Here is a 14,610-nt window from a genome sequence, read left to right as displayed (position 1 = left end):
AAATTTCATTTGCGTTTTTGGGGTAATTGTTCATTACGAAAAATTAACCCAATATTTGAGGCCACTTTTCATTTCAACCTTGGGGAGATTTTTCATTAATTTTGGGGTGATTTTTTCTTAAAAAAATGTTAGGGTTATACTTCATAATGAATTTTGATCCCAACATTGGGGCAATTTTTCGTTTTATATTTTTGGGCCATATTACCTGGGGCCATAATTCGCAGCGCCGAAATAACTTCCTAAATTAAAATGAAATAACACCCCATTTTTGGGGATTTATTTCATATGAAACAAATCCCTAATTTTAAAATGAAATAAGTTCCCATTTAAAAATAACAAAGTCTAATACATTTCAGTTTAATCGCTTAATAAAGATTTCCTTAATAGCCGACCTGCGGCCGGGCGCAAGGACTTTCTACTATGTCCAACAACGGCTTCGCTTAATAAATATTTCGTAAATAGCCGGCCTACGGCCGAACGCAAGTATTTACCACTCTAAAATATGACCAAAACCGGCTTCGCTTAGTAAAGATTTCCTAAATAGTGTATTTTTAGCGAAGCCGGTGTCCAATGTACCCCAGAGGATAAAATCCTTGCGGCCGGCCAAAGGCCGGCTATCAGACATGTTTTTTTTTATTTCGTGTGATAAAAGTAATATAATGAAATAACTAACCAAAAATATCTTTAGGGATTTATTTCATTTTTGAATTTTGAGGAATTATTTCATAATGAAATAACTCCCCATTTAAAATGTGAAATAATCCCCCAAAAAAACGAATTAAATCTCCAAATTTCGTTGTTTATTTGTTGAAACAACTCCCCAAAAATATTTTTAGGGATTTATTTCATATTTGAATTTTGAGAAATTATTTCATAATGAAATAACTCCACATTTAAAATGTGAAATAATCCCCCAAAAAACGAATTAAATCTCCAAATTTCGTTGTTTTTGCTTTCTGAACAAATTTTTAGGGAGTTATTTCATTTTTGTTTTGAGGAGTTATTTCATGACGCCATAAAATATACAAAAATCCCTCCGCAGTGGATCTACATATCCAAAAAGACATCTACTGTAAAAATTTCATGATTCTAGGTTTAGCCGTTTGGGCTGTGCGATGATAAATCAGTCAGTCAGTAACGCTACTCTTTTATGTACATATATATATATATATATATATAGATTAATTGTATATATATATATAGATTAATTGTAAAAGAAACTTCTGTAATTGAGCTTTGTTCAGTTAATAGGGTTTTGATCCATTGCTCTCACATTCGTCACTTTTATAATTCTCATTGTGTGCATGAGTCGGGAAATTAATTATGAGTAAAATGGCTTTCAGTGGCAAATTATTTTCCTGCAAATTGAAAAATATTTGAAAATTACTGAACCTGAAATCAATATTTGTTCTTATAAATATTCGGTGAAACCATTCGTGAAATATTCGAGAAGTTATCCAAGCATTTTTTAAAAATGTTGTTATGCAGAAGAGTATTGAAACTTTTAAAAACCTGGGGTTATATGCTTATCCATTTACCAATGGAACTAATTTATGTGATCCATCACAGTTTGCACCAAAAAGGACTGAAATTCTGTCTTTTTGAATTTTATGTCCAGGGGCGTTTTTTCAAATGCAGAGACATATGTTCTTTCTGGTAGGCAACGAAAAAATAATCCAGTTTCGTCGACATTACATATTTGTGACTCCATTAACTCCATCTCAGCAACCTTTACACGATATCGATGGATAAAAGAATTGACTAAAGCAACATCACTAGAAAGAACCTTCCCACAAATTAAAAAAAAAAACGGATACCGTGACGTTTCTAAAGTTCTATCACTTGCTCTAAGTTGTGAGTTTAGTTCATATACCGGCGTATAGAGAGGCATATAAAAAAATCACCACTACACACACACTATTGGCATTTTTTCTATGAAATTGCACTGAAAAAAATATTTGGTTATTTTTAATTTTGAAGATTAAATTGCATTACTGTAAAATGCGAATATTTATAAACAAAATGTAATCAATGTACATAAGAATGATAATTTCTTCACATAGAAACAACATTTCAAATTAAAATGTAAAAAAAAAATATGAAACAAAATAAACTTATTTACTTTCATTGTTATGTATTCTAGAAAATTATTTAGAGTCTACGTTGTTTTTGTAAATTATGCTCTTGCTTTTGCAAGTTGTTTTTGTTTTTTCAAGTTGTATTTGCATTTTATTTAACAAAGCGACACCAACCTGCTTTGTTGAATGCTGTAAAGCAACTAAATCCACGATCGGCAACTCCTATACACTGTGTATTTTGACCGTTACTAAATTTACACAGACTACTCACACGCATAGAAAACACAATTCAGTCTCATATCACAAAGTATACAGAGTTGTCACTTTTGACATTTAAAAAAGTCTAAAATCAGCTTTTGTTTGATTTTGAAATTGTTTGGCGAGAATAGGTATATAAAATACAGCTACAAAAAAACATTGAAATCGTTTTGTGCGAAAGAGAGGGAAATAGTTTTTTGCTCATGACGCCTCTGATACCCTGTGCTCATATGAGCTGTCATTGAAGGAGGTTGTGTTGTCGCTCGTTTCTTGCTTTTGCAATGAAAATGAACGAAAATATATTAATGGAGGGATGGATAATTCTAATTATTGTTGTAATTTTTTAGCATCTACACTACATATTATGTAGTTTTTAGAATTATAAACTTTTTTAAATGTTTTTTCTTACAACTTAAGTAGCAAATTACAATAATTTACCAATATATACATGTAATTATGTTAAATCTTTACATTTTATATGTATATATTGTATTAAAAACTTAGTTAAAAAGCTCATATTTCTATTTCGATATTTAAAATAAATATGTGCAAATAAGCCCAAAAACAATATGTGCTACTCTTAAACTAAAACAAATATTAGTTTTGTTTTAGATTACTATTATTTCGAAATTTCTGTTATCCAAGCCTGCCTTGTTGTGAAAGTGAGAGTACAACTATTACTCATTTCTTGTTTTTTTCGCTCTTACACTTATACAAGTGCAAAATGTGGTAGTATATGTCTGCCGATCCCTGAACTAAATAAAATATTTGTATTTTTGATGCTCTTGTTTAGAAGTTCGTATGCGATCGTGTTGTGTACATGTAATTTGCCGAAAATCTTCGTTGTCAGAAAAATACAATACTTTAGTTATATACTAATATACTAATATCTTCACAATGCCGTTTTTTAAAATGGTCGGGCCATACCAAGTCCCGTCAGATAATGGGTTGAATGTCGTTAATTTCCTTAAAAACACTAGTATTATTATGGAATTCTGCACTAATCACCAGGGCAACCAAAAATATGCTCCATAAATGTGTTTTATGCGCATAAAAAATGCACTTAAAAACTAAAAATATGCTCTAAAAATATACAAAATATGCACTTAAAACTTCTCATTTTCAAAATGAAATCCCCGTTTTTTTACCATATTTGAGACCTCATAAAAAAAGCGGACAGACACATTCATCTGAATGTCCAATCTGTCGACTTAAAAATAAGGTTTAACCTTTGTCATATCTCTATATTTCTTCGAGATATCTTAACTTAAAGCTTGGAACAATCATAAAATTACAAAAACTCAATTTTGCCTTTATTCTATGCCAAACGTATTTGTCTCAATTTGTTCAACCTTTATTTTAAAGTCGACAGATTGGACTTTCGGACCACACAACGGATTTTATAAATGAAGGTGTCTTCTCGCATTTATAAGGTCTTAAATATGTCCAAAAACATGGAGAATTGGATTCGGATTAAGCGATACTCAATAATTCAGAAAAGTAAACTTAGGTCTCTGGGTTTCGACTTTTTTAAAATTTTGTTGGCCTGTGTAATTTGCTAGGAAATGATATATAAGCTTAATTTTTTTTGTTTTACATTAAATTGATTTATTTTTTATATTTGAAAAACAAACAAGTAAGAATGTATAGTCGGGCATGGCCGACCAGTGAGTAGGGGCCTTAATTCCGAAATATTTAAACAATTTCTTGACAAAAAAAAGTAATTTTCTTTTTTTAAAGAAGGGTTATACGGTGGCAAGGGTAAATATCGTCCTATCCTTACAAATGTTGGTGGACGGATTTACATTAAAGTTATTAATGCCAAATTTCTCGTGATATTAGTGTTTATAAGTGAATTATTGACTTTCATGTCCTTTTCTGAAGGGGACTTTGTATGGGGGCAATGATGAAATGAGGTCCGATCATTACGAAAATTGGCAGTTTCGTATAAGTTTAAATACGAAACTAAGTTGTGCCGATTTTTGTAGAGATCCTGAAACATTTAACATAATTATGAGTTTGAGGGCCCTATTTGGGGGAAAGTGATTCTGATCCGATTTTTGTATGTTACAAACATCAGCACAAACGCATAATACCCTCTCCACTATAGTGGTGCAGGGTATAAAAATGTTATTGAATTATAAAATAAAGATTTATTTCAATCTTTTTCAAAGTGAATGGGTCAAAAAAATTTGACAAACTAAATTTTATCAATCAGAAGTAATTGATTTAAAACGAATGGGATTAAAAAATTATGATTGCTAGAATTAAAAACATTTTATTTAAACTTTTATTTTCTAAATAAAGTTTTCTAAAAAAAAATCTTTTAAAAAAATTAAAAACATTTTCTATTTATTGATTTCCCAAAAAAAAATTTTTGAATCTATTTTTATTTAAAAATTATAAAAAGTATGAAAAAATTAGATGAAAATAACGAAATATGCAATAAAAATATGCGATTATGAGTAAAATATGCGGAAATATGCTGTAAAATGCAAAATATGCAAAAATATTCTGTAATGAACAAAAAATGTAAAAATATGCTTGATGCCAAAATTCATTAAATTTTCTGAAATGGATAAATAGCTAACTCACGTCTCCACACGACGCGCAGCAAAAATGATATTGCATATTGCACTCTTCCAGAAAATCAGTTTTCATTACATAAATTGCTAAAATATATTGAAATTATGGCAATATTCAACATGAATGCTTTATTAAAATATAAATAAAATTTTAGATATACAGTGGACGTCCAATAGTACGTATACTCTTTATTACGAATATCCAATAATACGAATGGCAAAATTGTTGCATTGTCTACTCTATAGTACGAATAAAGTCACAATTTTTCTGTTCGATAGTACGAATAACGCATTTTTTATGGGAATTTTGGTTTTATTTACGTATGAATGAAGTTTTTATTATGTTTTTATTTTATTATTTCGGTATCATTCACCTTAAGCTCAGTAATTTTGAAGTTTTTTTGTATTTATTACAAGTGTTTTGTATTTTTAACAATTTACTGCATGTATATTTACAAATCAACAATTATTTAGTGTTATTAATTTATTTTATTGGAATTTTGATGACCCAAGAGAAGAAATTAATTTGGATGATAACGCCAATGAGGAAAGTATTTTATTAGTTCCCGACAATAACTCTGCTGAGAACAATATTGAAGTCTCAAAAGCGCTGTTATTGAAAAAGCCGTAAGAATCATTTTACAATGTAATAAACATCGATGTTAAATGATGGATTTTTTAATAAGTAAAATGATATTTATATACATATGTATGTATGAACTGTTAATTTTGAAAGTAGTGTGACTCCACATTCCAAACAATGGGTTTAAGGATAACTATTCTAATTTTTAAGAGAAAATTATAAATTAGAGAATTGTGGTATATTCCATTCAAGTTTCTAATAAAAGTTTTATGTAATCTGAACATTTTAATACATTTTAGAACACATATGTAAATTGCAAATTGTCTTTGGCACACATCTTTTTAAAAACATTAAAATTTAAAACCTTCTACATATATCTCATTTCAACCATTGGACTCACGATACTATCAAAATTAACAATTCATATACGTAAATATGTCCCTTTTATGCCTGTTTATGTACAAGAAATTTATTTAAAATAATAAACATTTATTATATTTTGTTCCGTTATGTAATTTTTCATGAAAAATAAAACAAAAATAAATAAAATCCAATATTTTATGTGTATTATTTGAATTTAAACTTACAAAATGTGTTGTTCAATAATACGAATTTTTCGGTATTACGAAAGGGCCTGACACTATATAATTCGTACTAGTGGACGTCCACTGTACTCATAACGGGTTTAGGATATCATACGGTCGGTCATATCCGATATTTTCTTACTTGTTTAATAATAATGTTATTTTAAATTGTATCTACTTTTCTGTTTCTTTGCAGAGGATTCGGCTTCATAACTTTTAGTGATCCAGCTAGTGTAGATAAAGTTTTAGCGCAAGGTACACACGAAATAGATGGTAAAAAGGTAAAAGTCAACAATAACAAGTACATACAAACAAAAATAATACATATTACATTTTTAATATACTTAGTGGATTCACATGGTCGTCATAAAGTCATATATGTATCATAAAATAACATGAAATTACTACTGTGAGCAACCCTCATATTGAGTCGGCTGATAAAAGAAAAATACGATTGTAAAAAAGTACAAATATTTTTAATAAAAATGCCAAAACCAAGTCAAAAAAAAAACTGAAATAATAGCTGGTTTGTCCATTTTCTAAACAATTTTCTGCAACAATCATAAAAGTTAACGCTTGTATTCATAAAAAATTATTATTTGGTTTTAATACACACCTTAGCCATTCATAAACCAATAATAAACCTACATTAGCTATGTAGAAAGACGACATGTTGTCGAGTTTAAGTTCTGAATTTGAACACCATGGGCCTAATCCTACATTAACTATGTGGATAGAGGACGTGTTGTCGAGTTTAAGTTCTGAATTTGGACTTCATGGGCCTGCCGTGGGAGCGGCCAGAGGTCCTCAAAGTAAGACATCTCGGGTATGTTTTAAAACGATCCTATTTCGTCGTTTGTGGTCCGATTTCAAAAGAATTATTATATATGAAATCTTTTTTTCAACTTTTTTACACACCCTTGTCCAAATTTTTCTAACTGTGGCTCCAAATATTTCCCGAGGTAAAATTGCCTCCTTTGGTTTTTTTCATCATTGTGTTGGATACGTGACGTATGCGTATTATTTAATTTTTACTGTCACAATTTTGCAATTTTTCCATGAGATGTTAAATATTTCCTCCGTAGTAGGTAGACATTTTATATATCAATGGATTAGAAATTAAGTCTAGTTTTCAGAAATAATTTTTTTAGGCCTAACTATAACATGCTTAAACAAACTGAAGTCAGCTTAAGCAACTGTGCGAACACATATAAAATGTATGTGACAAACTATAATGTACTTAAGAGAGTTTGGTCAAGTTTCGTCAAATTTTATTTGCTTAAGCAAAGAGCGATCCTGACAGCACATTACGTACGGAATCAATTCTTTGTTTATTATACACAAAGAAAATAAAGAAAAAAATGGAAAGCTACAAGAAAATGAATTTAGTTCAATAAAATATTTTGAAATATATATTTTTTTTATTACGTGTGTCACATAAATGTGCAAATAGAGCTAAATTGTTCTGAATGCACGTAAGTATATTAAAACATTTGTTGTTAATTGAACAAAAGAAAATTAGTAAAAATCGGGAAACTGGACAAGGGTGGGTAAAATAGTTAAAAATTTAATTTTCAAATACAAATATCTCCTAAGCAAACAGATACTTATATCTAAGACGAGGTACTCATCGATCGGATTTCATACATAATAATTCTTTTGAAATCGAACCACAAATAAAGAAATATGATAGTTTTACAAATTTAACAGGTGTCTTACTTTGGAAACATCTGGCCGCTCCCGCGGTAGGCCCATGATGTCAGAGATCTAAGGACAGAGCAGGACCTTTACAAACTTGCCTAGAATAGGCGTAAATTTTTTTAAAATGTTACATTTTTCAATCTGACATTCATAGCTATTTACGAATACAGTTGTAATACCGCGTAAATTTAATCTCATTGTAATTAACACCTCCGAGTCAAATGCGCATTAAAAATTTGTTAATGCGAACTTTTTATTATAATTTTAAAATTTTTGCAAAATTTAAATTTCTTTTTCTTTGTATTTTTAACTAATGACGTGATGCAAAAATTTGTAAATTTTATGCAGTAAATTATATTGATGGATAAAATAGCTATTGCGAAAGAAAAATAAATTTTCTTCTTTTATAGCGGTCCTAGCAGCGTTTATCTTAAAAAACATTTTGCTTTCAGACAACTATAGCGGCATATGATTTGCGTAAATTTTAGTGTCAAATAAAAGATTTCCTCTTGCATTATGCCAAAATCTGGTGTGCACTAAAATTTTTTAAGGATATACAATTTTACGACTTAAATACAGATTTCATAACCTTAAAAATAAATTCACATATTTAGCAAAATTTTTGGCGCTGCGAATTATGGCCCCAGATAAAATGGCCCCAAAACATAAAACGAAATATGGCCCCAACAAAGATACAGGAAACAAAAACACGAAATTTTTGTTTTTTTTATATATTTTTTGGGGTATTTCAACATTTTTACATTTGGGGTAATACTGCATTTTGCAAAAAAATAAAAATGACCCCAATGTTGTGAAATGAAGAAATACCCCAAAACAAAACTTTTTTTCCTTTGGGGCTAATTTTCATTCTTAAATTTTGTAAAATACGTAAATATTAAAATATTAAAAAGGGACCTAAAAAACCATGTAATAATTATGGTTGATCTTTCATTATTACTATTTATTAATATTTTATAAAAAATCAGAACATTATCGCGCGATATTTTATACATAAATTACAACAAATATTATTACATTTTTTATAAAAAATATTTTATGTAATAATATTTGTTGTATTTTCATAAAATGTTTTTTTGAACATTCTTGAAATATTTTTTGTAAAATTGCGCGATTTTACAAAAAATATTTCAAGAATGTTCAAAATTAACCAACATTTTAAGAAAATACAACAAAAATTATTAAATATGAAATTTTTAAATATATTAGCATATAGTTGAGGTGGGGTGTCATATTGTCCATTGACGTTATGACACACCAAAAGGTTTCATAGTGTCCATGGACGTTATGACAATTTTTAAAAGTGTTATAATGTCCACTGACATTGTATCACTTTTAAAACAGAACTGTATTTGAAAATTTGTAAAGAATTTAAGAAAGGGACACTTTTACCCCCAAATTTGGTATATGTTGCATTTTGGTTTCCATTTAAAAAGTGTTCTGGATAGCCGGCCTTCGGTCGGGCGCAAGGGTTTTAAACTCTGGGGTATTTCGAATACCGGCTTCGCTAAATTAAGCCTTCTTTTGATAAATGGACTCTTTGAAATCCATGGACTTTATGTTACTTTGCTCATATGCATTGTGACACTTTTAAAATTGTTATAACGTCCATTTAGTGAGTCATAACGCCCATGGAAGATATGACACTGGACTTTATGACACGCCACCTATATTTGAATTAAAATTAAATGGGGTGAAATTTCATTTACGTTTTTGGGGTAATTGTTCATTACGAAAAATTAACCCAATATTTAGAGCCACTTTTCATTTCAACCTTGGGAAAATTTTATATTAATTTTGGGGTGATTTTTCGTAAAAAATTTTAGGGTTATACTTCATAATGAATTTTGACCCCAACATTGGGGCAATTTTTTGTTTTATATTTTGGGGCCATTTTACCTGGGGCCATTATTCGCAGCGCCAAATTTTTAGCAAGTTAACCACATATTGTAAAAATATACGAGAAAGCTACTTCAAATGCCCATATTTTTGAAACCGACTGAGATATTAACATAGTTCATTTTGCAAAGCATTGAAAATCATATCTTATTTTAGGACAATTTTTTCGATTTTTTTTGTTTGCAAAATTTCGTGTTTGAAAAGAAATTGCAAAAAAATAAAATATTTTTTTTTAATTGTCAGTGTATTTTCAGAAATATGAAATTTGCGATCATTATTTTAACACGCGCTGATAGTCCTTATAAATGTTTACTAATGGGTACTTATTTTATTTGAAAATAGCTTAACCCGTATTTTTAACGATTTTTTAAAATTTGTTATTTTAAACCGCTATAACTTTTGCGCGCATCATTGAAAATAATTAACGTTTTCATATTTATTATGTGTAATTATTATCCAATTCACCCATTAAACATGATTCTTGTCAGAATCATATTAAATTTCAAAAACTCTAAAATGTTTGTAGAGCCTTAACTAACTTTACGGTTATGTAAAATAAAAACCTGTAATCAATTTAATTTACTATCAAAAATATATAAGTATCATATTTTCCACCGGAAAACTATTTTTATTTGAAAACCCTTAATCTGCTGTATATCCTCAAAAAATAACTATTTTAAAACAAAATCGGATGTAGTTTCCTACGATCGAGAAAACTATAAGCTATATTAGATCTTGAATGAATGTCTACGATGCCACATTTGTATGCAGAATAAAAGCTACCGAACAAAAACCGCTCCTAAAATAGGGTAAATAATATATTCATATTACATTTTCACAAAAATTCGAATTTTAAATCGGTTGTGGTTCCTTATATAACACTTAAATCTATCTAGAAAACCATTCATATCTCCCCTTAAAATTTCTATTTATATAACTCTTTAAAAATTTACTTTAAATCTTAAAGTAATACTTAAAAATCCGTAATCACTCATATTTTCCATACAAATCGAGATTTATATCAAAAATATAAAATTTAAATTTATTGTTAAATCGAGATAACAATAAAAATCTGTTATCAGTTAAATATACCATCAAAAATTATTTTGATTCGGTTGCCATTATTTAAATGCAGCTCAAATCTAAAAAAAACATGAATATGTATATGTTGAATTTTATCACCATACGTCGATATTAATATGAACAGTAATATTGGGAAGAGAGCCATTAATGAGGGCTTAAGTATGGACCGTGCTCTTCCGAATTAAAAATATTTTATTTTTTTGTCCAATTTTTATAACCTTAAACTGTGTTTCTTGTAAGAGTTGTTATATGGAGGATAGTGTCAATTATGGACCTATGCTCATCAGTTTATACAATAATTATTTGTATCTTTAATTCAGTCATGAGGTTTAAAGTAATTTTTTGAAGGAAACCGATCAATTATCGACAGATCCTCATCAAATTCAGTTAAAAAATTTCAGTTCCTATAAAACTTCCGTAATTTGTAAGAACTTTTGAGCCATAGATGAGCGTTAAAGTCATTTTCTGGAGTGAATCTGATATAAGGGTCAATTATAAATCGATCTTCATAAAATTTTGTACATAAATTATGTTTCGTAAAGTGTGGTGTTATAGGGTCAACTATAGACTGATCCTCATAAAATTGGCGCTGCGAATTATGGCCCCAGGTAAAATGGCCCCAAAACATAAAACGAAATATGGCCCCAACAAAGATACAGGAAACAAAAACACGAAATTTTTGTTTTTTTTTATATATTTTTTTGGGGTATTTCAACATTTTTACATTTGGGGTAATACTGCATTTTGCAAAAAAATAAAAATGACCCCAATGTTGTGAAATGAAGAAATACCCCAAAACAAAACTTTTTTTCCTTTGGGGCTAATTTTCATTCTTAAATTTTGTAAAATACGTGAATATTAAAGTATTAAAAAGGGACCTAAAAAAACATATAATAATTAGGGGTGATCTTTCATTATTACTATTTATTAATATTTTATAAAAAATCAGAATATTATCGCGCGATATTCTATACATAAAATACAACAAATATTATTACATAAAATATTTTTTTATTAAATCTCGCGATTTTATAAAAAATATTTTATATAATAATATTTGTTGTATTTTCATAAAATTATTAAATATGAAATTTTATAAATATATTAGCATATATTTGAGGTGGGGTGTCATAATGTCCATTGACGTTATGACACACCAAAAAGTTTCATAGTGTCCACGGACGTTATGACAATTTTTAAAAGTGTTATAATGTCCACATTGTATCACTTTTAAAACAGAACTGTATTTGAAAATTTGTAAAGGATTTAAGAATGGGACACTCTTACCCCCAAATGAATTTATCCTCAATTTGGTGTATGTTACATTTTGGTTTCCATTTAAAAAGTGTTCTGGATAGCCGGCCTTCGGCCGGGCGCAGGGGTTTTAAACTCTAGGGTATTTCAAATACCGGCTTCGCTAAATTAAGCCTTCTTTTGATAAATGGACTCTTTGAAATCCATGGACTTTATATTACATTGCTCATATGCATTGTGACACTTTTGAAATTGTTATAAAGTCCATGGACACTAGACTCAATTTAGTGAGTCATAACGCCCATGGAAAATATGACACTGGACTTTATGACACGCCACCTATATTTGAATTAAAATTAAATGGAGTGAAATTTCATTTGCGTTTTTGGGGTAATTGTTCATTAAGAAAAATTAACCCAATATTTGGGGCCACTTTTCATTTCAACCTTGGGGAGAATTTTCATTAATTTTGGGGTGATTTTTCTTAAAAAATGTTAGGGTTATACTTCATATCGAATTTTGACCCCAACATTGGGGCAATTTTTCGTTTTATATTTTGGGACCATTTTACCTGGGGCCATAATTCGCAGCGCCCATAAAATTTAGTAGAGATGTTTTGGCTTATACGAAACTTGTTTTTTTTCGTATTTCATCACTGTACTCGCAGCTTTAAGGTAGTAATGGGCGTTAAAGTTATTTTCTGAAGGGGACTTTATATGGGGGTGTGGTCAATTAAGGACCGATCCTTATAGATAGAGAGTTTTTGCCTCGCACGAAACTTGTTTATGCCTATGAAATTTGACGAAGATATTAAGGTTCCTATAAATTATGTTTCTGTCGAACTTCACCGCTATATATGCTTCTTTTAGACAGTTAGAAGCGTTTAAGTAATTTTCTAAAAGGAATTTTGTATGGGGGGTAGGGTCAATTATGGGCCTATCCGTATAAAAATTTACAGAGAGATTTAAGGTCCAAGAAAACATGTTTGTACAGAATTTCACCGCTATAAATGCTTCTTTTAGCCATTTATGAGCGATAAAGTCATTTTCTGAAGGGGGCTAGGCGAAATCGTGGACGATATTGCCCATTTTTAATACCAAACAAACAGCATCAACTAAAAGTATCTGTGCAAAATTTCAGCTTGCTAGCTGCTTCCATTTGGACTCTATCGTAGAATTTTTCGTAATCGTTTTAGAATTTCTTCAATGCATGAACTTTTTCAAATAGTAAGAAAATCGCTTGAAATTATGTACGGTTAATACTACGTATTTTTGTAGTTAATAAAATACCCCAAAGCCTCTTTACAATAGGGGCATTACAATTCAAAGTACAGTGTGAGCAAATTTAAACTGAACAGTTCTTTAAATCTACTGCACATGGGGAAAATAAAATAAAATTTTATTTTACCATAAAAAATATGGTAATTTACATAGTTAGGAAATTTTACTTTTTACAGAAATTGTAAATATGGAATAATTATTTTAAACCTCTAGATATATTTAAAATTTTTTGAAAACAGAAATTTGAGTTATTAATTAAATAAAGCAATATTATAGTTATAAATTACAATCCAACATTAAATTTCTATTCTCCAATATTTAACCATATTTGCTTAATTTTGAATAATTAAAGAATATACCCTTTATGACAAAAAGTCAGTTTTCCCGAAAATCGCAAAAAAATACCAGTTGGAACAAAATCCCACCATTTCCGACAAATAGCTCCTTAAAGTTTCATACTGGGAAGAGGTCGGACTTTTTTTAAAAGCTTATATGATAATTATTACAGTACTTTTTCTTATCTTTCATATCCAAGATAAATTTTTTAACTTGTTTTTTCGTTTAAGTTGAAAAAACAATATGGGAAAATCTGTATTTGGAATTACATTTTATTGTTTTTAATGAAAAAAGCAACTTAAGTGGTTTTTTATTAAAGAGTAATTTAATGTTGATGGAAACAAAATGCATTTTCTGTAGCTCAGAAGTATGGCCTACAATACTGCATTTAAAAATTTGTTAAAATCCCCCATCAAAATAAATTGTTTTTGGCCAAAGAAAGTAGTCGTCTGAACCATAGTGCAGTGATTGAAAATGCTGATTTCAGTATAATTTCTCAAAAAAAAATTTCTAAAATTTTATACAAATTAGTCAAAATTTCCTAATCTCAGCTCATTTTCAATTTGTAAATTTTTAAAGGACTTTTTGGTACAGAAATTTACTTTAAGTATTAAACAAAATGCAGAAAAATATTATAACTATTTTATTGTTATAAGCTAAATTTTAACATCTATTTAAAAAAGTATAGTCATTGCAGATAGAAAAATATTATCTTTACTTTTGAAGAAACCCGGACAACGCCGGGTACACGCAGCTAGTTATATATGAGCAATTATCAAAGTTTTTTAATTTTAGAGTTAAAAAAAATCAAAAATATTTTTTGATGGCACAATCAAAATATATAGTGTAAATATAAACAGACCCTAACACGTGATGAATCCATTTGCGTTAAATATTTAAAAAAAAAATCTAAAAAATAGTATTTTTATATGTTATATTTGAAAAAAATAC

The 14,610-nt window shown here is 28.9% G+C and overlaps 1 protein-coding gene across 10 annotated transcripts in view; it reads left to right on the top strand.

The window, feature by feature from the left end:
• LOC119616445 (RNA-binding protein Musashi homolog Rbp6-like) overlaps window positions 1-14,610 on the top strand; it is a 328,977-nt gene that overhangs the window by 165,582 nt on the left and 148,785 nt on the right. For all 10 annotated transcript variants that reach the window (XM_037972790.1, XM_037972789.1, XM_037972791.1 and 7 more), the window contains one exon: window positions 6,285-6,369. In XM_037972790.1, coding sequence (XP_037828718.1) covers window positions 6,285-6,369 — 85 coding nt within the window. The remainder of the gene's footprint in view (window positions 1-6,284; window positions 6,370-14,610) is intronic.

Source organism: Lucilia sericata, unplaced genomic scaffold (genome assembly GCF_015586225.1).
Source record: "Lucilia sericata isolate MDLA Ls3-8-SP2 unplaced genomic scaffold, ASM1558622v1 Contig000072F_arrow, whole genome shotgun sequence".
Lineage (NCBI taxonomy): Eukaryota > Metazoa > Arthropoda > Insecta > Diptera > Calliphoridae > Lucilia > Lucilia sericata.
This window is presented reverse-complemented; position numbering and strand designations above follow the sequence as displayed.